At 42.6% G+C, this 27,554-nt stretch overlaps 1 protein-coding gene across 4 annotated transcripts in view; it reads right to left on the bottom strand.

Moving 5' to 3' along the window:
- Positions 1 to 27,554, bottom strand: part of GBF1 (golgi brefeldin A resistant guanine nucleotide exchange factor 1) — a 209,735-nt gene that overhangs the window by 17,625 nt on the left and 164,556 nt on the right. For 3 of the 4 annotated variants that reach the window (XM_063133220.1, XM_063133218.1, XM_063133219.1), the window contains 7 exons: positions 17,806 to 17,959; positions 16,746 to 16,968; positions 15,829 to 15,983; positions 13,360 to 13,606; positions 3,765 to 3,967; positions 2,011 to 2,161; positions 974 to 1,104 (listed from right to left, as the gene is read on the bottom strand). In XM_063133220.1, coding sequence (XP_062989290.1) covers positions 974 to 1,104; positions 2,011 to 2,161; positions 3,765 to 3,967; positions 13,360 to 13,606; positions 15,829 to 15,983; positions 16,746 to 16,968; positions 17,806 to 17,959 — 1,264 coding nt within the window. The remainder of the gene's footprint in view (positions 1 to 973; positions 1,105 to 2,010; positions 2,162 to 3,764; positions 3,968 to 13,359; positions 13,607 to 15,828; positions 15,984 to 16,745; positions 16,969 to 17,805; positions 17,960 to 27,554) is intronic. The other variant, XM_063133221.1, reaches the window with a different exon arrangement.

The raw sequence follows: 27,554 nt of genomic DNA, 5'->3' as shown, positions 1-27,554 counted from the left end.
TATACCAATAAACAGGAAATTTCACATCTGGAACAGATAAAATTTCCTCCTGAGCAACAGAAGAGCTTCATATATCCTTTACCTTTTTGATCTGTTAACTACCCTAATCTATCACTTGCTAGTGTAAGGTCATGGCTACATGATTCCCCAAACAACGTGCTTTTCCTGAAGTTAATTATTAAAAATATTTCTATCCAAACTTTCTGTAAAATGCTGAAGGCACTGTATAATATGATAAACAAAATAATAAATATAGTAACATTAATATTATACAAATAAGATTAATATAGTAAGATTAATACTTACTATACAGAAAATAAACACAAGCCATAATTAAATAATTGGGAGACTAAAACTAAGCCCATAATTCACCCCACTCATAGAGAAACCTCACTCAAAGGTGATCTGGCTATAAGAAAATATTTTTCTATTGGATTTTTCTAATTTGAGGTGGGAAAACTCATCTCTGCCTTCTAGGAGCTGATAAGCCCCTCCTGTTCCAAGCATGGAGGATTGAAAAAAAAGGATTGTTTCTGCTTGAAAGAGCTGTAGTCACTCATATTGGATGTATACTTATGCTTTGACAACATTTTCAAGTGTATAGGTAAGGCTTGCTCTGACTTGTGAATTTGCAGCCCAGAAAATGCTCTCTCATGCCTGACCATTCTTCCACATTGCTTGTTGTCAGGGTGGAAGACAGGGGAATGTTGCAGAGCCCTGACCAGCAGTACTATGAAGGTCTATTATCTTGCCTTCAAGAAATCTCCCAAGTATTCTACACTCCCCAAAAGGCATTTTCTGACCAGGGAACAAAAGGAATACAAGGTGGTGGTAAACTATTCTAGTAAAAGTCTGTCTGGATTGGGTAAGAACATGGACCAGGGTGAGGATAATCATCTTCCACAAGCTCCCTCTGAAAAGACAAACTCTGCCCCCACCCCCATTTCCTGCAGATGCAGGCACACAGCACTACCTTGTTGAAACAGGATTCCCACTCCAGGGCATCAAGAGCCTGCAGATCATGCACAAGTAGAGCCCGCTGCAGGTAGGTCAGAGCCTGCATCCGCACTTGTCGCCGTGCATCACAACACAAGCAGGCAATGCCTGTTCAGAGTACAAGTCAAAAAATATATGAGAAACTTCATTCTTGACAAGGAACTTCACCATTCCTTACAAGGGGTCATACTTTTACACACCTTCCCAAAAAGCATATGGAATTGTTGTATGCTTATTAAATGTAGTAAAGCCAAAGGTACTGACCCAAAGAATGGAGTAGCACAATTCCATTGCAAAACAAAGTCATTGCTCAGACGTACTTCAGCAACAGTATGTCTGAGCAATGACTCTCACAGCAACCGATGGTGGCAACTCAGCCAATCATGTGGAGATATGATTTATTCCATTACAATCTGAACTGTGACCAAGATTCTGGAGGGTTGCAGACCAGAGAATTGTTTGCATCAGCAATTCATATCACATGTTTACAAATGTAACCAATCACAAGAGTCATTGTGGGGTGGGGAGTCATCTTATGTTCTGGACTTTTAGTTGCTAGAAAGGCTTATTTTGATACAAAAAACTTCCCTAAGAGAAAGGAAAATACTGTTTTGAATTTCTTAAAGTATAACCAAGAAACCATGTCACACTTGTCCTGACATAAAAGGAAAGGGAAAGAGCAGAGACAAGAGCAAGATGTTTACTAGCAACAGGTGGAAGTTTAATCACACTACAGAAATTGACTGGAAACTCCCCTCAGAAGTGCATGTATGCCATTGGCACAGAGTTACCAGACTCTGCTTTGGTGAACACATCAGAAGCTGACCTTGATGTGTTTTGAACACACAGCATCTTGCTCCTTGTTCTTACCAAGTTTTAGGGTGCCTAACTACATTTTTGTTTAATGCCAACTTTCCGTGATATCCTACGACATAGCTAACTTCAGCCACCTCAGGTCCCATCCTGACTTAAACGGCTGCTGTCTTCTAATATCCTGGGATGTGTCGGTTTTACCTTGCAGCAATGGACACCAACAATTGGCCCACAACGTTTGAGAGTCTGCTTCAATTTTCTTTCCTGCAGCCTGCAGATGGTGCTGCTCCTCTGCCCAAGAGCTGTAGATGGCAGCAGCTCGTGTGTGGAGGGTGTGCATCAGGTCGAGCAGCTGCAATGGTAAAGGCAAGGGAGGTAATTTGCCTTTGCAAGCACAACAAAAACCTTGACAATGCTCTGGACGAGTGGAAAGCAACACCCTGGTCACTTCAGATGGGTCAAAACAAAAGGAAGCCTCAGAACAGGAAGGAACGGGGCAATCTTGCAGGTTTGTGGTAATAAGCCCAAACATTTCAGAATACATTTCAAAGTCCCAATTGAGATTCTTGCTCTGGTTAAGAGAGTCATGCATTCAATCATGGAAGAGGATTCAATGGGTTGCTCATTACTGAAATACCAAAATATTAAAACAAAGCACAAAAAATATGTAGGGCAGAAATACGACACTCTTCAATCTCCACAGAAAGAAATGTGTGACCTCCACTAAGTCTCTAGCATCTTTCCACAAATCTTTCCCATCACCCCCTTCACCCCGATATCTGCATCCCCCTGACCCAGGGTAGGCTACCTTTTTTCTAGGACCCCCATGCTTTACTAATGCTTTGAAATGTATAAGGCAAGAGTGCAAACTCAGGTTCTCTTTAATAGTTAAGATATCTGTGTTAAGAGATCCTGAGTATGTACTATTGCTTAAGAGCAAAAGAAATGCAGATCTACATTTGGCCTAATCCTGCTCTAATCTAATAGATCCAGAATTCTTCACATCACATGACTCAAACCTCTAATTCCTCATCAGTTTTGCCCTCCAAATAAAAAGGACAAATCCTTGGTCAACTTTCATTACTCCTTTTGTCCTTCATTGAGTAACATTTCACAGCATGTCTTCAGCTCCCTTTCCATTACTTTTACGCCTCAGTCACCCTAAGCACAGATTGACATGGTCCTCTGCTTAAACCCACAACAGCTTTTGCGAAAGGAACCAGATATATCTACAGCATTTAACTGATCCACTCAAGGCAGTCATCACACGCTTCTTTCCATCACATCTTCTATATCAGCAATGACTGAGGTACCAACTGTCCGCAGGCCTATGCGTATACTTGACAGGAGATCTTCCTGCACAAGATTGTTCTTTGTCTGGTGAAGGTTCATTTCCACTAAAATACTCTATAGTATCAAATGAAATCAGGGAAGATACCTGCAAATACATGACGTTATTCACAACATTTGGCCAAATGGCTATTTATTTATTTTACAAATAGCCAGCATTGCAGGCCCTGAGCTTGAATGAGACCATGGCATTTGGAGAAGGCTACCTTAACCTCTCCTGTTATCCACTCTAAATTATCCACTCATCCACTCTAAATTGGGTGGCCCAGACACCTACTATTCACAATGGGAGGAAAGTTCCCATTGGCCCATGGTCTGGATCTGACTCACCCTGCGCCAGCTATTTATTTTTTAAAAAGCAGCCATGCAAGGCCAAACAACATGAACCACAGCACATCTACTTTTTCCCACACTAGAGGCCTTCAAGAGGCAGCTGGACAACCCTCTGTCAGGTATGCTTTCAGGTGGATACCTGCATTGAGCAGGGGGTTGGACACGATGGCCTTAGAGGCCCCTTCCAACTCTACTATTCTATGATTCAAAGCTATTGCAACCAGAAAAACAACAGCAGGGAAAGACAATGAAGAAATCCTGGCTATACTTACGTCCTGACTAACCTGTAAAGACACAGTGTGGTAACTGGCAGGGACACTCTCATCGTCATCCTCGTCCTCACTTGGTGAGCGGTGCTGGTGCTGGCTGGAGGCCCTTAAGTGCCTCAGAGAGCTCTCCTTGGCTTTCTTTTTGAAACGTGTTGATTTGGGGTCATATTTATGGGTCTTCCCCCGCTTCTCCTGGGACTTACACCCTATAGACACAGCATACATCTTAGGCTGTAGTTTATCTATGTACATCTCCTGCCTAATTTGAATGCATGAAACTCTCAGTTCTAGGAACAGACAATTCCACAAGTAAAGCAGAAAAGGAGGAAAGCTCAAACATGTGATTTTAATTTCTATGCCATTCTTAAAATAACAGAAGCCATCTCTAGCCTTGTGTGGTGCTTGACAAAGCTAATATGGGAGTTCTATAAGAACTTTTAACTTTTGCGAACCGCCCAGAGAGCTTCGGCTATTGGGTGGTATAAAAATGTAATAAATAAATAAATAAATAAACAGTAGCCCCACAAGGTGGTTTTGAACAGTGGATGTGGTGGATTTAAATTGGGGAAATGGCAAAATCCACCCCCTGCAATTTCATCAATCTTCAACAACACCATATGTGATCCTAATTATTATTTTAAAAGGACACGTGATCCTAATCATGGATCTCCCACACCAACTCTAATTTGGCCCTGTGTAAGTGTGCAGAGATATAAATACAGTGTAAGAGATTTGATTGTGTCAAGGGTTGTGAGATCCTTGCCCAGAGATTGTGTCTATATTTTCACATGTTCCAAGACTGATCATTACTGACAGAAAATCCTTTAAAGCATAGTAAAGTAGGGAGAAGAGGGCAAAGGTTATCTCAAACACAAACAAACAGAAACAAAAGACAATCTCTTAAAAATAAAATAGCCTCAGACAAGTAAGAGGTAGAAGCATGTCAGCAAAATATAACTGATTGTATAATTAATTGTACAGTCCCTCCTCCCCAACAAAATGCTATAGCTTGACAGCAGTGACAGCATCTTGGAAGAAACGCTGGCTAACGCCGGCTACTGTCGCTTCTCTGTGGACACTCATCCATTCCCTCATTGTGAACACGCTGCTTCTCCCCCACACAGCAGGAGAACACAGCAACTTTGGTTTAAAAAATATTTTCTGGTTTTTCTTGTGGCGCAAGGAAGACCAGAAGGGGCGGAAGGCGTGTGAGAGGCAGACGATGTCATGTGAGCTACCTCCAAAGAATCCGTGAGTGCCCAGTAACCAGCGTGCAATAAAACGCTCGTCAGGTGGAGCTTATACAGAGCTCAGTGGCACATTTTTAAATAACTTTCAATAATGAAAGACAGTACACACACACACACACAAGTTTGTATTTATGGAAACCTATGCCTAGGTGGTAAGGATGGTACTCATGTGTAAATGTTGGTGCAGCTGACTCAATCTGAGTACTGGCTAGAAAGGGGGATATTTGATTCCTCGCTCTCCTTTATTCCTCATATCGAGGCAGTAGCTAAATCCTGTCGTTTCTTCCTGTATAATATTGCCAGGATTCGACCATTTTTGTCTGTCTCTTCTGCCAAGACTCTCGTTCACGCACTGGTTATCTCTCGGTTGGACTACTGCAACCTTCTTCTCTCTGGCCTTCCCTCGTCTCACATCAGTCCGCTGGTCTCTGTCCACCACTCTGCCGCTAAGATCATCTTCTTGGCCCGCCGCTCTGACCATGTCACTCCACTTCTGAAATCTCTTCATTGGCTTCCAATTCACTCCAGAATCCAATATAAACTTCTCCTGCTGACCTTCAAAGCTTTTCACGGTCTAGCTCCTGTCTATCTCTCCTCTCTCATCTCACACTATTGCCCCGCTCGTGTTCTCCGCTCCTCTGATGCCATGCTTCTCGCCTGCCCAAGGACCTCCACTTCCCTTACTCGGCTTCGTCCTTTTTCTTCTGCTGCCCCTTACGCCTGGAACGCTCTTCCAGAACACTTGAGAACTACCAACTCAATCACAGCTTTTAAAACTCAGCTAAAAACTTTTCTTTTCCCTATAGCTTTTAAATGTTGAGATTGTTCTGACTCTATACTGTTAGCCTCACCCTACCCGGTGCCTGTTTACACTTCCCTGTGCCTGTTTGCATTCTCTTTCCCTCCTTATTGTTTACTACAACTTTATTAGATTGTAAGCCTATGCGGCAGGGTCTTGCTATTTACTGTGTAATCTGTACAGCACCATGTACATTGATGGTGCTATATAAATTAATAATAATAATAATAATAATAATAATAATAATAATATGCTATTGTCTGCAAAAGTTGGAATATTTGGAATATTTATATCCTGCCTACTAACCAAAGGATGAAGGCTAAGGCTCAGAATCAGCTACACATGCAAGGGATGCTAAACACAATGAAAAGAGCTTCTTACATTATATTTAGAGCAAGAAGAACAATGAGGTAGGAATGTTTGTCACGGGGAAATCTGTCCCTTGTGGGGCTCAATGGTTTTTTCCAAAGCCTATGGCTAGGTTTGCATTTTTAAGCAAAGCCCTGGGCTTTTCCCCAGAACTTGCAGGTTTCCGTTTATTCCCCCCCCACACACACACACACTAAAAATGGCAAGTTATGCAAATTGCAGCAAACAAAGCCTCCCAGCTTCATCTAAGTCCCTTTCTTTGTTCTGAGAGGCACTGAACAGCATGGTCAAAATGTGTGGGGGGGGATGGCATTAGTGGACATGGCCCTGGCTACTGACATCATGTGGCCTGCAGTGGAAAGAAATAGACAGGTTGCGTACCTGTAACTGTAGTTCTTCGAGTGGTCATCTGTGCAGTCACACATATGGGCTCTGCGCCTGCGCAGGGCCAGCTTCGGAAACTTCTATAGCTGAAATCTTTTTTAGGCGGGAACCCCTCCCCCACCGTCCACTGAGCATGCTCAGGGGTTCCCGCCAAATCCCCTCAGTTCCTGAAACCGCCTAGACAGTCTCACTGAGGAGAACCACCAGGTGACCAAAAATATTGACACCATAGTGGGGACGGTGGGAGGGCTGTGTGACTGCACAGATGACCACTCGAAGAACTACAGTTACAGGTAAGCAACCTGTCTTTCTTCTTTGTGGTCTCTGTGCATCACACATATGGGTGATTAACAAGCTGATTTACCGGAGGTGGGTGGTGTCAGTTGGTATATGAGTAGTCATAGGATTGCCGATAAGACGGCACAGTCTCTGCGCGCCCTGATGTCCAGGCGGTAGTGACTGGCAAAAGTCAAAGGTGTCGACCAGGTAGCTGCTTTGCAGAGGTCTGGTAGAGCGATCCCTTTTTCAAAAGCTGTAGAAGTGGCCACTCCTCTGGTGGAGTGAGAGCGCACTTTCCCCTCCAATGGGAGGCCAGCGAGTTCATAGGCTAATTTGATAGTCTGAACAACCCAAGCAGATATTCTCTGCGGAGATGCTTGGAGTCCCTTTTGTTTACCCCCATAACAAACAAAAAGTCTTTGGGATCTCCGGAGAGTTGCTGTTCTGGACTGGTAGAAAGCAAGAGCACGTCTCACGTCCAGGGTGTGTAATGTCGCCTCAAGGGGGGATGTCGGTGATGGGAAAAAACTTGGCAGAGTAATATCCTGTCCAAGGTGAAAAGAAGACACAACCTTTGGAAGAAAGGCTGGGTCTGGTCTAAGGACCACTTTGCCAGCATGAAACACCGTATAGGGTGCGTCCATATGGAGTGCTGCTAACTCTGATGCACGTCTAGCAGACGTGATGGCAACGAGGAATGCCACCTTGAAAGTTAGCAATCGCAAGTCCAATTTTGCTAATGGCTCAAAGGGCTTGGCAGACAGTGCCTTGAGCACCACGGAAAGGCTCCATTGTGGAACAAAGGAACGAACTAGTGGGATGGTATTTTTCATACCTTTCATGAAACGTTTGGTTAAAGGGTGGGTGAAGACTGAATATCCCTGAACCCAACGGTGAGAGGCAGAAATAGCTGCCAAATAAACTCTAAGTGACGAGAACTTGAGTCCTTTTTTAAATAAAGAAAAAAGAAAAGAAAGCACAATGGGTAAAGGTGCTGTAAATGGGTTTTCATTTCTGCTGGAGGCAAAAGCAGAAAAAACTTCCCACTTTTTAGTGTATGATTTTCTGGTGGCCGGTTTTTGCCAGAATAATGGGATAGCAGGCAGGGATAGATTATCTATCGTTGCCTGATTCTCCACGTTGTCAGGCTCAGGGACCGGACAGCCTCATTCTGGGTGGAGAATGAGTCCTTTCTCCTTGGAGATTAAGTTGTGACATTGGGGCAGTTTGATAAACTCCGCTGAGGACAGTTTGAGTAGCGGAGTGAACCACGGCTGCCTTGGCCACCAAGGTGCTACTAATATGGCGTTGGCGTTGTCTGTGCGCAACTTCAGGATCACCTTGGATAGGAGTGGTATGGGGGGAACAGGTACAGCAGCTGTCCTGTCCACGTCCTCTCGAAGGCGTCTCCTAGGGATCCTGTCCCGTGACCCGCCCATGTGCAGAATTGGTTGCAGATGGTGTTCTCCGGTGACACGAATAAATCTATTGCAGGCTGTCCCCATGCCTGAAAGATCAGTTCGAGAACAGAGTCTTTCATCTGCCACTCGTGCGTGTCCACGAAGGTGCGGCTGAGGTTGTCTGCCGGGATATGGCCGATAAGGTCATGTCGTGGGCGATAGCCCAGTGCCAAATGTCCGTTAGGGTAATCAGGTCCATAGACCGTGTTCCATCCTGTTTGTTTATATGCCAAACAGCAGCCATGTTGTCTATATGGATTTGGATGACATGTCCTGACAAGTTCTGCTGAAAGGCATACAGTGCCTTTTGGATGGCCATCAGTTCTAGGACATTTATATGCCTTTTCCTGTCGGAAAGGCTCCAATGCTCCTGAATTGTAAGATCTCCGCAGTGGGCTCCCCAGCCCAGAAGGGACGTGTCTGTCATCAGATGTTGAAATGGCAGTGGAGGTCTGAAGTCCAGGCCCTGCATAATGTTGGACAGATCTGTCCACCAAAGAAGAGTGTCCTTTACTTTGGTAGGGGGTGACAATTTCACTAGATGAGCATCCATTGTATTGTCGTACTCCCACAGAAGCCACAATTGTAGAGGTCTCATGTGTAGGCGTGCCCAAGGGACAACGCTGACAGTTGCTGCCATGAGACCTAGTAGTCTTTGCACCTGGAAAGCAGATATGGTCTTGGAGTGAAAAAATTTGAGTGCAAGTCGAATTAATGTTGCAGCTCTATTCTCCGGAAGGAAAGCCCTGGAGCGGGTTGAGTCCAGAATTGCTCCAAGGAATTTAATTTTTTGAGTTGGTTGAAAATTTGATTTTTCTTTGTTGATGCAAAGGCCTAATTCGCTAAGGAGGTTGATGGTAAGGTGGGTGTTACGGGTGACTTCCTGCTCCGTACTAGCCACTATCAACCAATCGTCCAAGTAGGGGTAAATCTCTACCCCTCGAGTTCTCAGAAAGGCGCAAACTGGTGCCATACACTTAGTGAAGACTCAGGGAGCAGTAGAAAGACCAAACGGAAGCACTTTAAATTGGAAAATGAGGCTCGCCTGGCGCCAACATTGTTATCTTTTCGGCGCCAGGTCAAGACTTTTCTCTTCTCCCAGGCATTTTTAACAGCATTTTAACAGCATTTAACAACGTTAAGTTTGTTTTTAATGGACCCCACAATTGTTGTTTTTAAATGGATACTGTTGTTTTTATACTGTTTTTATGTGTGTGTGTGTGTTTTTAAATTGTATACTTTTAATGTTTACTATTTTTAAATGTTGTAAACCGCCCAGAGAGCTTCGGCTGTGGGGCGGTATATAAATGTAATTAAATAAATAAATAAATAAAAATGTCTTCCCCTACTATGAACCGGAGGAATTGGCGATGGTCAGGGTAAATTGAGACATGAAAGTAAGCACCTTTGAAGTCAATGGAAGTAAACCAGTCCCCTTGGGAGAGGAAAGGTAAGATGCTTGCTAAGGAGTTCATCCGGAATTTTTTAGGATTGATGAACTTGTTCAGGACTCTAAGGTCCAAAATAGGTCTTAGCCCCCATCCCGTTTAGGAACTGTAAAGTAGCGGAAGTAGAACCCGCACATTAGGGTATGAGTTGGTAATCGCTCTATGGCGCCCTTCTCCAAAAGAGACTTGGTCTCTTGCAATAGAGCATCTGTAGGTGGAGAGAACCTTGCGGTTCCTAGGGGAAGGAGGGTGGTAAACTCAATTTTGTAGCCCCGAGAAATGATGTTGAGGACCCACCTGTCGGTGGTAATGGTGGTCCAACTATTATAAAAGGGGGCAAGGATGTCACCAAATTTAGGTGCAGAAATTATAGTTATGGGGCAGTCAAAGACGCCGTCTTTGACCTTGGTCTGGTTTGCTTATGTTTTGTTTGAAGCGTCCTGAAAATTGTTGCCTCCTGTACTGACCTTGGGGTTGGTACAGAGGGGGTCTATCTTGCAACTGTTGCTGCTGTCTGGGCTGGAACTGTTGTTGAGCCCTAGGCCAGCGTCTTGGGCAGAATGCTCTTTGAATCTGTTGTTGCTGCTGCCCAATTCCCATCTTTTTGGCCATATTCTTGGCCTTTTGGATGTTCTCCATCAATTCATCCGTGGAAGAATGGAATAGGCCATCTCCATCAAAAGGCAGGTCCTCAATGCAGGAGCGTGCCTCTTGAGACAAACCTGCTGACCTCAACCATGCATGTCTTTGTAGGGCTATGGACCCTACCATGGCTTTTGAGGCGCAGTCTGTCACGTGGCGAGCTGTGTTAAACTGTTGCCTTGATAGTGTCATGGCCTCAGTGTAAAAAACGTTTGCCAGTTCCCTTTGGTCATCTGGCAGATAACCAGACAGGGATGCCATCTTCTCCCACAAGAAGAGTTGGTATTTTGCCATGGTGCCTTGGTAATTATGCACACGTAATGACAATGCAGTTGAAGAATAGATTCTTCGGCCTATACCATCCAGCTGACGGCCTTCTTTATCTACAGGTGTATTGTGTCTCTTATGAGATGCCTCTACAATTATGGAGTTGGGCTGAAAAGAAAAGGAGCAGTCTTTTCTTGTATTTTGTATATATTGTCTAACCTCCTGGACGTTGGTGGCATAGAGGAGGGCAGCTTCCACGACTGCTGTGCAGTGCATAACAGCATGGGCAGGTATGGGATGGCTGCTGGAGTAGCTGATTCACAGTATGCATCGTCGTACACTGGATCGTTTAATTTTTCAATGGGTTGAGACATTTCAATCCCCAATGATCTCGCCATCCTTTGCACTAGATTGGCAAAGTGTGATAAGTCTTCTGAATGGGAGACCACATCCGAAGTCCCTACAAGGTCATCAGGGGAGGGAATAGATGGTACTGGTGAAGCCTCTTGGGAGGAGTCAGACTGGTAGTCCTCCTCCGATAAGACGTCCAAAACGCGTGGCAACATCCCTGAGTTTGGATGTGGTTGTAAAGCTTGAGTCAGTACCGTGGTGGTCGGTACCGTAGCTCACGTTGGTTGCGGCAAGCGCCTCAGTACCGCTGGTTGAGGCAGAGGCGGCATGGCTGCAGCAACCTCCGGGGGCGGTGGACGGGAGACCGTCTCGGAGGGTGGCTGACGAAAACGCGGGTATGTGTCATACGGGCGTTCTTGAGGGTAGCAATATTCTTGGTGCCCTCTGTGCCTCCAGTCCTCATAGTAATATGGAGGAAAATGTGGGGGTTGCCAATTGGCATAGTAGCCCGTACCCCTCTGTGGGGACTTAGGTCTTTCGCTGTAAGCAGCATATTGCTGACTGGAATGAATTGAAGCCAGTGAACGATCACGGCCATATCCATAAGGAGGTGTTTCTCGGTATCGATAGCCTTCGGTATCGAGCTGTGGTTGCTGTCGGTACTGATGTTCGTCGGTATCGATGTCTTCTCGGTACCGAGGGGAAAAAGGTCTCCGATCTGCAATGGTATTATCCAGCGAGGAGCCCGATTTCATCTTCCGAAATCGCTGCCCTTATACTGGGCTGGTCAGTCGGGACCGTGACAATATGCAGCGGCGACGGGACCGGCGAGTTAGCAACCGGCTCCTCACGCGGTGGTGGGTTCGGTACTGATGGCGAAGATGGGGTCGCCCGTCTCAGTATCGAAAAAGGTGTCGGTAGCGATAGCCTCGGTATAGGGCTTATCGCATGCGAGGGAGGTCTCTGTAGTGAGAGACTCGATATCGGGCTTCTATGCCCTGTACTCGGTACCGGGCTCCTCGGTACCTACGGAATCGGTTTTGATTACTTTTTCTTTCCATTTTTTTGTCATGGATTTGCTCTTTTTTCTCTGAGGGTTTTCGGCCTCAGAGTGCTCTCTCGCTCTCTTAGAGATCTTCTTTGCCGCCTTTTTTGCGAACTGAGAGGAGGAGGGGGGAACCGCTAAGGCTTCACTCCTTGTCGGAGGATTTTGGGGCATAGACTCCATCTTGTGTGGAGATGTAGAAACGCGAGCCGCTCTCGGTTTGTCTACTGCCTCCAAAGCCTTTTCCCAGAGAGTAGCCTGAAGGCGCTCTGCGCGTTTTTTCGTGGCTGCCTTGAAAACTTCAAGCAAAAGGCACACGACTCTACAACATGAGTCTCCCCCAAGCAGAGCAAGGACAAAGAATGTCCATCGGTTTGTGCTATTTTCTGTCCACAACTGGAACACTTCTTGAAGAGGCCTTGATGTGCCATAGGCACCAAGACACCGACGAACAAAAAAATATTCTTTTTTTTAAAAAAAATAGGAAAGATAGAAAACTGGAGAAACAAGAGAAAGAAGGAAAAATTGATAGATTTTTCAGCTATAGTATAACAAAAGCGCACTATACCAAGAGAAGTCTCCAAACACTGTTGACCCACAGGCGGTTGAAGAGAACTGAGGGGATTAGGCGGGAACCCCTGAGCATGCTCAGTGGACGGTGGGGGAGGGGTTCCCGCCTAAAAGATTTTCAGCTTGAGAAGTTTCCGAACCTGGCCCTGCGCAGGCGCAGAGCCCATATGTGTGATGTACAGAGACCACGAAGAAGAATAAAGTAGTTCCCCACCCTTGCTTTCGAGCATGCACAATGCAAAACACTGATGCTGGTGTTCTGTTCTGCAAAAATGTGTGTGAGAGAGTATGCTGCTCACTGTTCTGTAAAGGATTGTACCACTATAGGAAACTGATATGAAACTTTAATAAGGGGCTCAAAAACTGCCCATGGAGAGTTCCATTCACTGAATTCAGTAGGCAGGGGAGGAGGGGAGGCAGTTCTTTGTGCAGCAAGATTTGCCTAGAAGGCTGGCTTGGACAATCTGAGTTTAAAAAGTCACCCAATGGGTGTAGGTTTCTTCCTTGCTGTCCTTAGGAACATAACCTGCATGTTTGCTGCTGTTGCTTTTTTATCATTGCTTTTATTGCTGTTTTCGTATTGGTTTTTGTTATGTGTTTTATTGTTGAATGCTGCCTTAGGAGGGCTCCTGCCCTGAAAAGTGGCCAAGGAAATTTTTGAATGAATGAATGAATGAACCTGGACATCCACAGCCAAATATCCAAGCTAAGTAACAGACAAGGTCAGGCCTCACCTCCATTTAAACTGGCTTCCACAAAGATGCGAATAGTTTTCACACAGAGCTCAAAGTTCTCAGGTGTGACATGGGCAGCATCTCGCACAATGAAAGACAAGGACTCCACACACTTCATAAGGGATTTGGTATTGTGTGGTCCCAGGTCCATCCCCACAGTCAGACTGTACTGATTCACCAGGGGAGAACTGCCCAGCTTGGAGAGTCCGACCATGCTCTTTGGGTTGTCAAGGTCATCCTTCCCAACCTGTGAAACAGAAAACATTTGAGTCTCATAGGGCATCCTTCAGTTCTAACTATAGCCAAGAGAAGGGGTTATGCTCACAGCAACTTCAAATTACCACTTTGTATGCTATTCTAGGGCTCTGGGTTCCTACTTCTAACACATTGTCTTTTCATATATAGCCACTTTACTCAGTTCAATTGACAGGATGCCAGTGATGGGAGACCTTCCTTTCCCCCCGCTTTTTTTTTTGCAGTTTTCAGGCACAATCCTACAGGTCCACTTCCCTTCCTCAGGACCTGAGGGAGTAAGTGCTGCTAGAGACTAGTGATGTAGCTGAGACTCATTATTTCCAGGCTTAGAGATACGAGCTTCAAGAATTTGTAACGTTGGCCTCAGATCTGTTGCGGATTTTGAGCTGACAGAAATTCTCCTCCTATCCCACATTCCAATCACTGATCTTCCACACACCCTAGCTACTTCCCTCCAGCCCAGTTTACCATGCTTACTGGCAGCTGCAAACAGCCGCAAGTCAAGGAAGTGAGCTCTCTCCCTCTCTGGCAGCTGGTGTTTAATGCATCATGCAAGGCTGCAAGTAGTGTCTTCTCTTAACTGGACTGGGCAATTTGAATATATTATATCAGTACTTGTCAGTCTGATCTTCCAAACACCCTAGCAGTCTGGGTGTTTGGGGCCAGGTTTGGGGCCAGGTTACCTGAAGAATCACTCCTTTCTACATATACTTACCCAGTAGCAGTGTACAGAGTGGGTCTTCTCTGCCCCAAAATTTGGGGTGGAGTTCCATTGAGCAGGTTCTCCGCTCCGATTTTCAGAGGGGGGCCATCTCTCCACACCACCGGATTATTCATTGGAAAACTGCTCCATTTTCAGAGAACTGCACTATTATCATACAGCGCCATCATTTTTAAAGATGAAACTTGGCATGATGATAGTTCCTAAGTAGGCCTTTAGACATGCAAAGTTTGAAACAGATTCCTTCATCCGTTGAATTTTTTTAGGAATTTTGTTTAATTTCCCACCCTCAAACCTACACACACATACACCTCTGATTCTGCGTTAATTCACCCCTGCACATTTATTGGAGGGAGATTTTATCCTTAACTTTGATAATAATGTGCAGGGGTGAATTAACACAGAATCAGGTGTGTGTGTGTGTGTGTGTGTGTATGAAGGGATGAATGGTTTGAGGGTGGGAAATTTAAAAAAAATCCTAAAAAATTAAATGGATGAAGGAATCTGTTTCAAATTGGGCATGTCAAAAGCCCTACTTAAGAGCTATCATCATGCTAAGTTTCATCTCTTTATCTGTAAAAATGACGGAAATGTAAGCATTTTTGTTTTCCATAGACATAGCGGAGCAGCTCAGCTGACTGTCAAACTAAATCAAGGGATGAAGGGATCTGATTCAAACTGGGCATATATAAAGCCCTACTGTTAGTTTTACCCTACCCAGTGCCTGTTTACCCTACCCTGTGCCTGTTTGCATTCTCTTCCCCTCCTTATTGTTTTATTATGGTTTTATTAGAATGTAAGCCTGTGCGGCAGGGTCTCGCTATTTACTGTTTTACTCTGTACAGCACCATGTACATTGATGGTGCTATATAAATAAATAAATAAATAAATAATAATAATAATACTTAAGAGCTATCATTGTGCCAAGTTTCATCTCACGATCTTTAAAAACGACAGAGCTAAAAACAATTATAAACAGCTAAAACAATTAAGAATACAATTATAGGACCCAATAAGAGAACTGACATTAAAACCCCATCTTATGAATCAAATGCCTGGGAGTAGAGGAAAGTCTTAATGTGGCACCAAAAAGATGACAATGTTGCCATCAAGCAGACCTTACTGGTGAGAGCATTCTGCAATCAGCGGGCTGCTATCAAGAAGGCCCTCTCCCTTGCTGCCATCCTCCAAACCTCCCTTAGAGGAGGTACTCAGAGGATGACCTCAGACGTTAATCAAAGTATATGGTAAGTTGATACCGTTCACATCCAACTAGTGGTTACTTCTGCTGTATCTTGAGGCTGAAGAACAGTTTCTCTTGACTTAAAACAAATTACAAGAACTTCAGGCATGTAGAATAGCTGGGCTAGTTGTGAATTGGGAGACAAAAATAGTCCCTGCTGCTTCTTCACAGTAGGGGGGAAATATCTCTGCAGCCTATTATTTCAACCTGGACACCCATAAAGCAGGTGGAAGCCTTTAGTATAACTTACCACAAGCCAGCCACTGTTTACCACATCCACATCAGTGATAGAACGATGCATTTTGCTTTGCTTGCTGTGATCTGCATACACCTCTGAATCAGAAGTGTAGCCACGATCAAGGCTTGCTTCATTTGGGTGATAGATCTCACTGTCTGACTGAGCCCCTTAAACAAACAAACATAATGGAGTGAGACAAAGATACAAGGGCAAACCTATTTTTATCCCAGCAGACAGCTGTGACAGTGAAAACTGTGTAGGAAGCAAGGGAAAGTTACACTTCCAACCTTTCACCTTCCATAAAAAATAGCCATGACAGCAAAAGTAGAAAAAAGAAATCCCAAGTACTTTAGAAAAAAGAAATCCCAACTACTTTATTGTGAAGACTGTGACTTTGTAATATTACAAAAATGGGTGCTCATTGTGCTTGTTCTCAGCATAAATACTATTTTCAAATAAGCCAAGCAAGGGGAAAAAGCTGGCTCACACAGTTTTGTAAGCTAAGCTGTAGGCTAACCCAACTTCACGTAAAACTGAACACAACATAAATATTCTGTAAAATATGTTCCAGCAATCCATGAGACAAGTTCAGGGGAGGAAGAGAGGACAGACCTCTTCCATCCCAAAAAAACTGGTATATGCTGTCAGCATTAGAATCATTTCTATCCTTACTGAAGCATGGTCAGTACCACTAGACTCTATGGTAGTATTAGTAGGTTGGCTGGAGAGATCATGTTGAAAGAAAATACGAAGTTAACTTCTAACCTTTTAATAAAAAACAAAATTGCTTGTAGTATAAAACTGGGAAAAGAAAGCACTCTTCCAGTTTCACTACTAATCAAACTAAATTTGGGAAATAGCAAACTGACATATGTCATTAGATTTGGCTAATGACAGTCATAGCCTCCAAATAGGTTAGCAGACTATACCTGTGTCATTCTCTGCTCTTGCTGTAGCCTGCAGCGCTGGGGGTGGTTTCACCCCTGAACCAATGCATTCCAGGAGGGTAAAGAGAGTGTACCAGTCGTCTCCAGAGTGGATGTTAGCAGCATTGGTCTTGAGAAGCTCATGGAGGCCATATGCAATCTGGTGACTGGCTCTGTTCAGCATGCTGGGCTTCATCATGAGCAAGATGCGCAAGGAAAGCAGGACCTGCTCAGAAAGAAGCAATAGTGAATACCGGAGGGACACACTACTTCCACATCAGCCTCATTCTTGCTCTCTGCTTGCAATATGTGATAGCTGCTTCAAACATTTTGTACTTCCTGACAACGCTGCACTAAGTTGTATGAGTTGCACACTTGCTCCCAAGCCCATTCAGTGATAATCGTAAGGAAGTCTTGTGTGCCTCAAAGACAATGCAATATAAAGAGCTTAAATCTCATACAATAGTTTCAAATTCAGAAGAGAAAACAGGCCAAACACAAGACTCTTGTTTTTAAAAACAAATTAAATATCAGATTGCTTATGCAATCCTCCCAGAAGCTTACCAACTCTACTATTATGTTACAAGCTAAATCTTCTGCTCTTACACTATTATAGCACAGGATCCAGTCAGTTGGCTTCTCCCCTCACCCTACCTTACACTTTACTTCTTTTATTTGGAGAGTGGCAGCTTCCCCTTTTTATCTATTTTCTTACTTGCTCCCACCCTGGCACTTTTCCAGTCTTCGTAATACAAGATGACTGCAACAAAATGATGCAGTGTGGGGTGTTCCAATCAGTCAGCCAAACCCTCCTTCAACAATTACACTCACCATGGCAAACATGACACTGTGCGTCCCCCAAGGCTACTGATACCTCCCTCCTGTGAATAGAGGGCACTATTAGGGCTACAAAAGGACTGTCATGAGCCTCTGAACTCCAGAAACAGAGAGAATGATGGGTACTCTGTGCTCTAATGTGAACTAGAAGAAGAGAGCCAACGTTCTGGAGACACCATGACAGCAGCCCTTCCAACAAGGGCCAAGATTCTGCAACCACGTTTACCTGGGCACTGATCTCTTCCCTGCGCAAGAGACGGATTGCCAACCGCAACAGCCCCACCACTGCCCTCTCCACTAGGAAGCAATATTCCATGGCATTCACGCACAAGTGGTAGAGGTGGTCTCGCACTGCCTGCCACACAAAGGCCACACGGTCCCTGGAGAAAGGAGGAAGGAAGGAGGAAGGGCTTTGTGATAAAAAGATACCTACCAGCAGAGTTTCAGATGGCCCACAACCCAGTTGGAATGTGCACACACTCTTAGGTTTATATACTTTCTCTCACTCCTGCATGAAACACAGGGAGCAAGAGGAGAGTCCACTGGCCCCATTCATGTCCACATGGACACACATATGCCCACAATCTGTGGAGAGACCATGAATACTGGGACTCTGGGAATAACAGCAAATTATGCAAGCATCAGCTCTTGGGGTTTCGCAGTACCTGCCTTTCAGTTCAACGCTTACGTTAGTGCAGCCAGACAAGAGAGTGGGAATGACAGGAGCACATACACACTCTAACTAAAAGAATCCTGAATAGATTCTTTTGCACATTAGTAACTCACCCATAACTCACCCACCAAACAGCCAATTGGTGGTCCTTCAAAGTGAAGTAAATATAGAACGGCCATTCAAAAGTTTAAGAAATGCTAGGTAAAGCTACAATGTAACATGGCAGTATACAATTCTTAACTTATCTCTATAGGGGACTATAATTCAGTCCTATACTATAATTCTGTCTTATACTAAAGGGAATTTGTTACCATTCATTCCTGTTCCCCCCAAAAATCCTGCTCTGAGACAGCTGGAGGGCATTCTTGCTCCTTTGGGTTTCCCCTTTCCATATAAAGAACTGTGTCCTCCGCTGAGGCAAATCTCCCTCTCAGAGCAGACTGGAAGGGGAATGAATCATGCCTCCAACAACCAGAAAAATCTAAAGCAAATGCCAACAAGGGCAAACTGTAAAAGCAAATTAACCATGAAAACAAGACAAAAAATCCCACCTGTCAATATAGAGAAAGGGAGGCCTTATCTATTCTCCAGAAGGACAAGCCATTCCACCTGCTCTGCTGAAGATCTCTCTCATGAAGGATCCTCCTCCCACAACTGTCACCACCAGCAGCCATTCCAGCAGGCTTACTAGGAGATGAGTGACAGAGCAGGAACATTCTACCAGGCTTGCTAAAAGAATCCATTCCTCTCCCAGTTCTTTTCCCTTGTGTGTCGTCTTTTCAGATTGTAAGCCTGCAAGCAGGGACTGTCTCGTTTATTTGATTATATGTACACTGCTCTGGGAGCCTTTCTTTTTCTGAGGAGAGGCATAAAAATACTTCAGACAGGAGGGCGGAGCTGGACGCCATGAAAGTGCAAGACTTTCTTGGGAGGCTCCCGGACGGGACATCCAAGAATCCAATTATCTCATCTAAAAAGGCATGGGTTTTTAATGAAAATTAATGGAAATGCTTATGAATTCTAACTGAGGGTGAAGATGTTATTTCTGAAAGCATAAATCGGTATAACGAGTGAGGAAATTAGTCCGGTGTTCGGGCTTGTAAATCAGACTGGCGGAGTGGAGAGCGGAGTGACTGAAAATAGAAAGTGAAGATTTGTTATTGTTGGAGCTCTTCCATCGCCTATTCTGTTAAACTACTGTGAAATATCACTCCTTATCTGGGAAGAACGAGTAATTGGCAATAAATTCACCCATCAGAAAGCATTGAAAGAGGAAAGTGGTTTATATGCATGGAAAGAGAGACGGTGTTGATTGTTATTCGGGACATTAAGCAATAGATATAATAAGATCTATGCCGAACATTAGAAAATAAAAAAAACCTGAAAAAGTTATCTGGCAGCGAAAACGCCCCTCTAATCATAATCTTGCCCGTGTTGAAAAGGTGCCAACAGAAGAAGTTATACAATGTAGTGGGAGTGAGAGTGAAAACGGGACTGACAAGATGGCGGAGAAAGCTGGCATGACGCCAACTTCCATGGAGGAACTTAAGAGCTTGATATTGGATAGCAATGCAACCCTGATTAAAAAGATGGATGAACATTCGAAGAAGGCAGATAAGAGGATGGGGGTGTTGGCTGACAAGATTGCCCAGAATGACAGAGCTATAAAGATGTTAGAAGTTGGAGTAAAATCATTGGAGAAAAGGCAGGATGTCTTTGAAAAAAGCTGCAATGTAAAGCTCCAGGACCAAGAATTAAAGCTGATCCAATTACAAGATCAAGATCGAAGATCTAATTTACGAATTAAAAACTTTATTGAAGAACCAGGAGAGAATTTGAGAAAAATAATTTTGAAGTGGTTTAAAGTCATGATGCCTGATCTGGAATTAAAAGACTGTGAGCTGGATAGGATTCATAGACTGGGAGGAGCAAACTACAGAGGAGCAATTAAAGACATCCTAGTGAAATTTGGCAGTTACTACAAAAAAGAGCAAGTTATGAAGAAATTGAGATCTATGGCTCTGATAAAATACAAAGGCAGAGCAGTGCAAATTTATAACGATCTCTGTCAGCAAACACTCCAATGGAGATGCAGCGTTAAGCAAATAACTGAAACATTAACAAAGAATACAATAAAGTATGCCTGGGGTTACCCTGTTTTCTTAAGATTTTCACATGGTGGGAGGCAGCACAGAGTAACCTCTTTGGATCAGGGCAAGGAGTTGCTGAAGAGTTTGGGTTTGTTTAATGATGCAAGTCTGGAAGCTGCAGTTGGGAATGGAAGTGAAGCTGGGGCGTCTGGGATGCAATAAATTAGATAAATTAACTATGAGATAATAATACATAAAAGTTGTTAAAATATTGTGTTCAGAAGAGGGCAACCAGGATGATCAGAGGTCTAGAAACAAAGCCCTATGAAGAGAGACTGAAAGAACTGGGCATGTTTAGCCTGGAGAAGAGACGATTGAGGGGAGACATGATAGCACTCTTCAAATACTTAAAAGGTTGTCACACAGAGGAGGGCCAGGATCTCTTCTCAATCCTCCCAGAGTGCAGGACACGGAATAACGGGCTCAAGTTAAAGGAAGCCAGATTCCGGCTGGACATCAGGAAAAACGTCCTGACTGTTAGAGCAGTGTGACGGTGGAATCAGCTACCTAGGGAGGTTGTGGGCTCTCCCACACTAGAGGCCTTCAAGAGGCAGCTGGACAACCATCTGTCAGGGATGCTTTAGGGTGGATTCCTGCATTGAGCAGGGGGTTGGACTAGATGGCCTTTTAGACCCCTTCCAACTCTGCTATTCTATGATTCTATTATTCTATAGAGGTCTTGCCGGTCAGGCGGAGCACTGCCTCCCCCCCTCCCTTAAAGGTAGATAATGGCCAGAGTGGCAGACTTACGGGGATTTGGGGGGGTGGGAAGAGGTGGGGGGTGGGATGGGGGGGTTTAATTGGGTGGGAAGGAGGGATTTGAAGGGGGTTTATGGTTTTTGTGTTTTGATGTATGTGATTATGAGTTGCAGAACACACGGGATCAGAAGGAGTATCAAAAGGTTAAATATGGATAAGAAAATTAAAGTATCAACGCTCAATGTCAAAGGTCTGGGGGCAGTCGTGAAAAGGAGGAGAATTGAACAAATGTTAAACAGAGAAAGATCTGATATTATTATGCTGCAAGAAACACATCAGGGGTTTGATGGAGTAAACGAAATACGCACAAAATGGTCAGTTTATTATGAAAAGTCACTGGGGACAAAAAAAAATGGAGTGGCTATTTTGATTTTTAAAAAAAGCGGATTTATATTAGAAACTATAAAAAAGGATGATAATGGTAGATATCTTATGATAAAGGGACAAATTGAAGGCAAAGTATACACATTAGTTAATGTTTATGCCCCCAATGAGAGACATAGAGAGTTTTATATGGAATTATTTAAAGAAATAGAAGAGTTTAAGGAGGGGTATGTTATTTTAGCTGGGGATTTTAATATGGTAATGGATAATAGATTGGACAGGTCAAACCCCACTAATGCAGAAAAGAGAAATAATATTACTATATTGAATAAATTAGTAAAAAAAAGATTATGTGGATTGCTGGCGTTTACTTAGTGGGGCGAATCCTGGCTTTTCTTATTACTCTCCAGTTCATCATACATACTCTAGGATAGATTATATATTTGTTTCAAAAGAGTTTGCAACTAAGGTATGTAAAATGGAAACGGGGGTAATAAAGGTAACAGATCACGCATTGCTAAGTTCACAGTTAGGAAGAATTACAAAGAAGCGTATAGGTGGAAAATGAATACAAAAATATTGAAATATAATAAAGTGGTAGAAAAAATGCAGAGAGAACTGTCAGAGACTTGGGAAATTAATGAAAAGGGTGGAACGATAAGGGCAGTTGTTTGGGATACTATGAAGGCGGTAGCAAGAGGGATTTGTATTAGGGAAACGTGTAATTTAAGGAGGCAACAGCTTGCAGCGCATGAGAAGTTGGAGGTAGAGATTAGGAAGCTGGAGAAAGATTATTGGCAGTGTAAAAATAAACATAAATTAATAGAAATACAAGCAAAGAAAAAAGAATTAGAGAATATAAATATTGAGCAAGTTCAGAAAAATATAATTTATATGAAAAGGGAGTATTTTGAAAACAGCAATAGAAATTCTAGATTGCTTGCCAGGCTCACACAAAAGGAAAAAGCGAGGAATGGAATAGGAATATTGAAGGATAAACAAGGGAATTATTGTCATATAATGAAGGGTAAAATAAAAATCTTTCAAGAATTCTATCCAGAATTGTATAAGGGAAAAGATATCCAAAAAAAGAAGTTGGAAGATTACATAGAAAAGTATATAAAGAAGGGAATTAAGATAGAACATAAAGAGTTAATGGAGAAGGTAATAACTCAAAGAGAAGTTGAAGAGGTAATTGATAATCTGAAAGTGGGAAAATCACCGGGGGTAGATGGTTTAGGACCTGAATATTATAAGGTTTTTAAAACCTTCTTAGTACCAAAATTATTGAAGCTGTATAATGCTATATTGGAAGGAGAGAAGACACCAGAATCATGGGAACATTCATTGATAATCTTAATTCCAAAACCAGATAAAGACTTGACTGTCCCTGATTCATATAGACCTATTTCATTAATAAATCAAGATGCTAAAAAATTTTCAACTATTTTAGCAAAACGGTTAAATAAATTTATAGCTGAATATATAGGGGAAGATCAATGCGGATTTGTAGCATGCAGACAGATGCATAATTTAGTGGGAAGAGTTTTAAATGTAATACAGGTGATAAAAAAATTTAAGATAAAGGCAGGAAGTTTGGCTCTGGATATTTTTAAGGCTTTCGATTGTGTGAGCTGGCAAGCTTTAAAGATGGTTCTAAATAAAATGGGATTTGGAAATAAATTTAAAGCTATAATAGAACAGTTGTACTCTCAAAATACAGCCATAGTGGTAGTGAATGATGGAGTTACGGATAAGATACGACTAGCCAGAGGGACAAGACAAGGCTGTCCACTCTGGCCGGTCCTGTTTGTAATGGTTATGGAATTATTGGCGAATGCAATAAGAGATGATGGGGAGATAGAAGGAATAGGTGGTATTAAAAGAATAAAATTGAATATGTTTGCAGATGATACCCTGCTAACTATTAAAAATTCAATAGGAAAGATGGGAAGAATTAAACAACAATTGAGAGAATTTGAGGAAATTACTGGGTTAAGAATAAACTGGTCCAAATCAGAGATGATGTTATTTAATTATACTAAAAAGGAAGAGAAAGATTTGGAAGAAAAGGGAAGAGAAATTAGAGTTAAGGAACAGATTAGATATTTGGGAATTAAAATTACACAAAATTTAGAGAGTTTAGAGAAAAAGAATCTAAATACTTAAAAAAAAAAGAGATTTTAGCAAAATTGGAAAAATATAAAAGATTAAATTTATCCTGGTTTGGAAGAATAGCATTAATAAAAATGAAGATATTAGCAAAGATTAATTTTGTGTTTAGGATGTTACCAATAAAAATTTCAGAGATATCTTATCAGAGATAAAAAGAGATTTATCAGAGATAAAAAGTTGGCAAAATATCATAAATAATTACTGTAATGGAGGTAAGAAAGCGAGGGTAAATAAGAATAAATGGTATTTATGTCAAAAAAAGGAGGATAGGGTCTCCCAAATATTAAACTATATTACGTAGCTAATAGGTTAAGACACATTGTGGAGGCAATTATAGGAATAAGAGAATTAGACTGGATGGATGATAAAACTACAAGTAATATAGAGATTAATTTGGAAAATGTATTTTTTAGGGAAGGGGAAAAAAATGGGTTGAAAGTATAGGTAATCCGCTCTTGAGGTTTCACTGGGAAATTTGGAGTAAATACAAAGAGGAGTTGCTTCCGAGCAACTCACCCATAGCACCGGTAATAATGCTAAAGAATTTCCCGGAGGAATTAAAGAGTAGATTAAGTAAAGTATTAATGGAAAAAAATAAAATGAAATTAGGGGAATGGTTAAGAGAAATGAATACAAGAGAGGATTTGGAAGAGGTTTTAAAAGATATAAAATTAACTTGGTTGAATTATTGGCAATTAGAACAGTGGACTAAAAAGTGGGTAAGAGAAAATGGAGATTGTAGAGAATTGACGAAGTTTGAGGAATTAATAGTTAAGAAAGAAAATGATAAGGGAAAAAGAACAGTGTCAAAAGGATTAATGAGTGAAATATATAAAATACTGTTGGAGAAAGGGTCGATGGATAGTTCAGGTAAAATGGTTTGGGAGACAGACTTGAATGTACAAATAGGACAACAGAGCTGGGAGGGACTATGGAAACAAAGAGCGTTGAGAAATATGTCAGTGAGAATAAAAGAGAATTATTTTAAAATTATATGGAGGTGGTACCTAACCCCAGTTAGATTAAACAAGATAAATAATCAGCATTCAGCAAATTGCTGGAGAGGATGTGGAGGGAAAGGAACATATTTACATATGTGATGGGAATGCAAATATGTACAAAAATTGTGGAAGATGGTGTTTTTGGAGATTGAAGAAATTGTGGGAATGAAGATAGAGCGAACACCTAAAGTAGCATTACTGTCACTATTTGAAGATTTAAAATGTAAAAAAGAAATTAAGGAATTGATAACGAATTTGCTGACTGCAGCAAGATTGATTGTAGCTAGGAACTGGAAGATTCAAGGGGAATATTGTATTGAAGAATGGTATAAAGAAGTATGGGATATAGCTATTAATGATAAATTGACTTGTAATATTAAATGGAGAAGAGGTATAGCTAAAACAAATGATTTTGAAGGAATTTGGAAACAGTTCCTAATATTTGTGTTTTCTAAGGGAAGTGGGAAACCACCAGCAGAAGAAAGTATGAGATTTTGGAATCAGGAATGAGATCCCGAGGTGGGGGGTACACTTATATGTTAAGTTTGACTATGTTATATAGATATGATATTGATGTTATTCAACATTTATGTAGTATGTTGTTTCTTTAATTGTAATGTTTAAGTATTGTAGAAAATAAAAAAATATTTTAAAAAAAAATACTTCAGACAGACAGACAAGTCTGTAATACCACCTGTACACAGAACAAGAAGAAGAATGCTCTCCTTCTTCTAAGAACTGGACGTTACTTTAAGGAATTCCCTTTTTCTACAAGAGATACAGGAGAACATTCTAGATCCTTTGGGATTAGTAAAGCAATATTCTTTTAGATCTGACTTACATGGGAAGACTGAGTTCTTACTGGACAAGAACCTTTTGCAGGACTTTCTAATTAAATGCCTCAGAGAAAAGATCCATTTTTGTCTCATGAACATATGCAAATCTCTTCTAAAGGAGCCCTTCCACAGAAAGAAGTGGGCCATGGTCCCATAACTTCCTAACTGCATAGATCTATTCAATGCAATCCCTAAGACAGCTGAATTGGCTTGAAAGAGAGACCTTCTTACTCAAGGACTCCTTTTGGAAGGAAATGAAGGCCCTCCAGAAATCCACTCTATGTCACTGCTTCTCCTGTTTGGGTATCAAGCTACGACAGAAAGAGGGAATAACCTGACACCAATAGCAAATCAAAATCTGACTTAAAAGATGGTTCTGGCTGAATAATTATTTTCAATATGGAAATGTCCTTGAATCTGCAAGACATCTATTGGCCAATTCATAGAAATATAGAATAGTAGAGTTGGAAAGGGCCTATAAGGCCTATAGGGCCTATAAGCCCACAACCTCCCTAGGTAACTGATTCCATTGTCGTACTGCTCTAACAGTCAGGAAGTTTTTCCTGATGTCCAGCCGGAATCTGGCTTCCTTTAACTTGAGCCCGTTATTCCGTGTCCTGCACTCTGGGAGGATCGAGACGAGATCCTGGCCCTTCTCTGTCTGACAACATTTTAAGTATTTGAAGTGTGCTATCCTGTATTCCCTCAATCTTCTCTTCTCAAGGCTAAACATGCCCAGTTCTTTCAATCTCTCCTCATAGGGCTTTGTTTCCAGACCCCTGATCATCCTGGTTGCCCTCCTCTGAAACCCCTCCAGCTTGCCTGCGTCCTTCTTGAAGTGTGCTTCCCAGAACTGGACGCGATACTCAAGATGAGGCCTAAGCAGTGCCAAATAGAGGGGAAAGACAGGTTGCTTACCTGTAACTGTAGTTCTTCGAGTGGTCATCTGCGCAGTCACACTTATGGGCTCTGTGCCTGCGCAGGGCCAGCTTCGGAAACTTCTCTAGCTGAAAGTCTTTTAGGCGGGAACCCCTCCCCCACCGTCCACTGAGCATGCTCAGGGGTTCCCGCCAAATCCCCTCAGTTCCTGAAACCGCCTAAACAGTCAAACTGAGGTGAACCACCAGGTAATAAAAAAAAATTAAAAAAAATGACACCATAGCGGGGATGGTGGGAGGGTTGTGTGACTGCACAGATGACCACTTGAAGAACTACAGTTACAGATAAGCAACCTGTCTTTCTTCTTCGTGGTCTCTGTGCATCACACATATGGGCGAATAACAAGCTGACTACCTGGAGGTGGGTGGTGTCAGGTGATGGATGTAAATTCAACGGATTGCCGATAAGACGGCACGCCCAAAGGCACAGTCTCTATGCGCTCCGATGTCCAGATGGTAGTGACTGGCAAAAGTCAGAGGTGTCGACCAGGTATCCGCTTTGCAGAGGTCCAATACCTCTTTCAAAAGCTGTAGCAGTGGCCCCTCCTCTGGTGGAGTGAGAGCGCACTTTCCCCTTCAGCGGGGGGCCAGCAAGTTCATAGGCTAATTTAATAGTCTGAAAAACCCAAGCAGATATTGTCTGCGGAGATGCTTGGAGTCCCTTTTGTTTGACCCATAACAACAACAACAAAAAAACAACTTAGGGATCTCTGGAGAGTCACTGTTCTGTCCAGCATATGTAGTGTTGACTCAAGAAGAGTTGTCAGCGCAAGGAAAAAGCTTGGCAGAGTAAAATCCTGCCCAAGGTGAAAGGAGAAACAACCTTTGGAAGAAAGCTGGGTCCGGTCTAAGGACCACTTTGTCGGCATGGAAAACCGGATAAGGTGAATCCATATGGAGTGCTGCTAACTCTGATGCACGTCTAGCAGACGTTATGGCAACGAGGAATACCACCTTAAAGTCGGTAAATGCAAATCTGTCTTTGCCAACGGTTCGAAATGTTTGGCAGACAGTGCTTTTAGCACCACGGAAAGGATCCATTGCGGAACAAAGGAACGAAGGGGTGGAACTGTATCTTTCATCTCTTTCATAAAGCGCTTAACCAGTGGATGAGTGAAG

The sequence above is a fragment of the Elgaria multicarinata genome, chromosome 8 (genome assembly GCF_023053635.1).
Source record: "Elgaria multicarinata webbii isolate HBS135686 ecotype San Diego chromosome 8, rElgMul1.1.pri, whole genome shotgun sequence".
NCBI classification, from domain to species: Eukaryota; Metazoa; Chordata; class Lepidosauria; order Squamata; family Anguidae; genus Elgaria; species Elgaria multicarinata.
The sequence above is the reverse complement of the archived record's forward strand: the minus strand, read 5'-3'. Positions and strand labels throughout refer to the sequence as shown.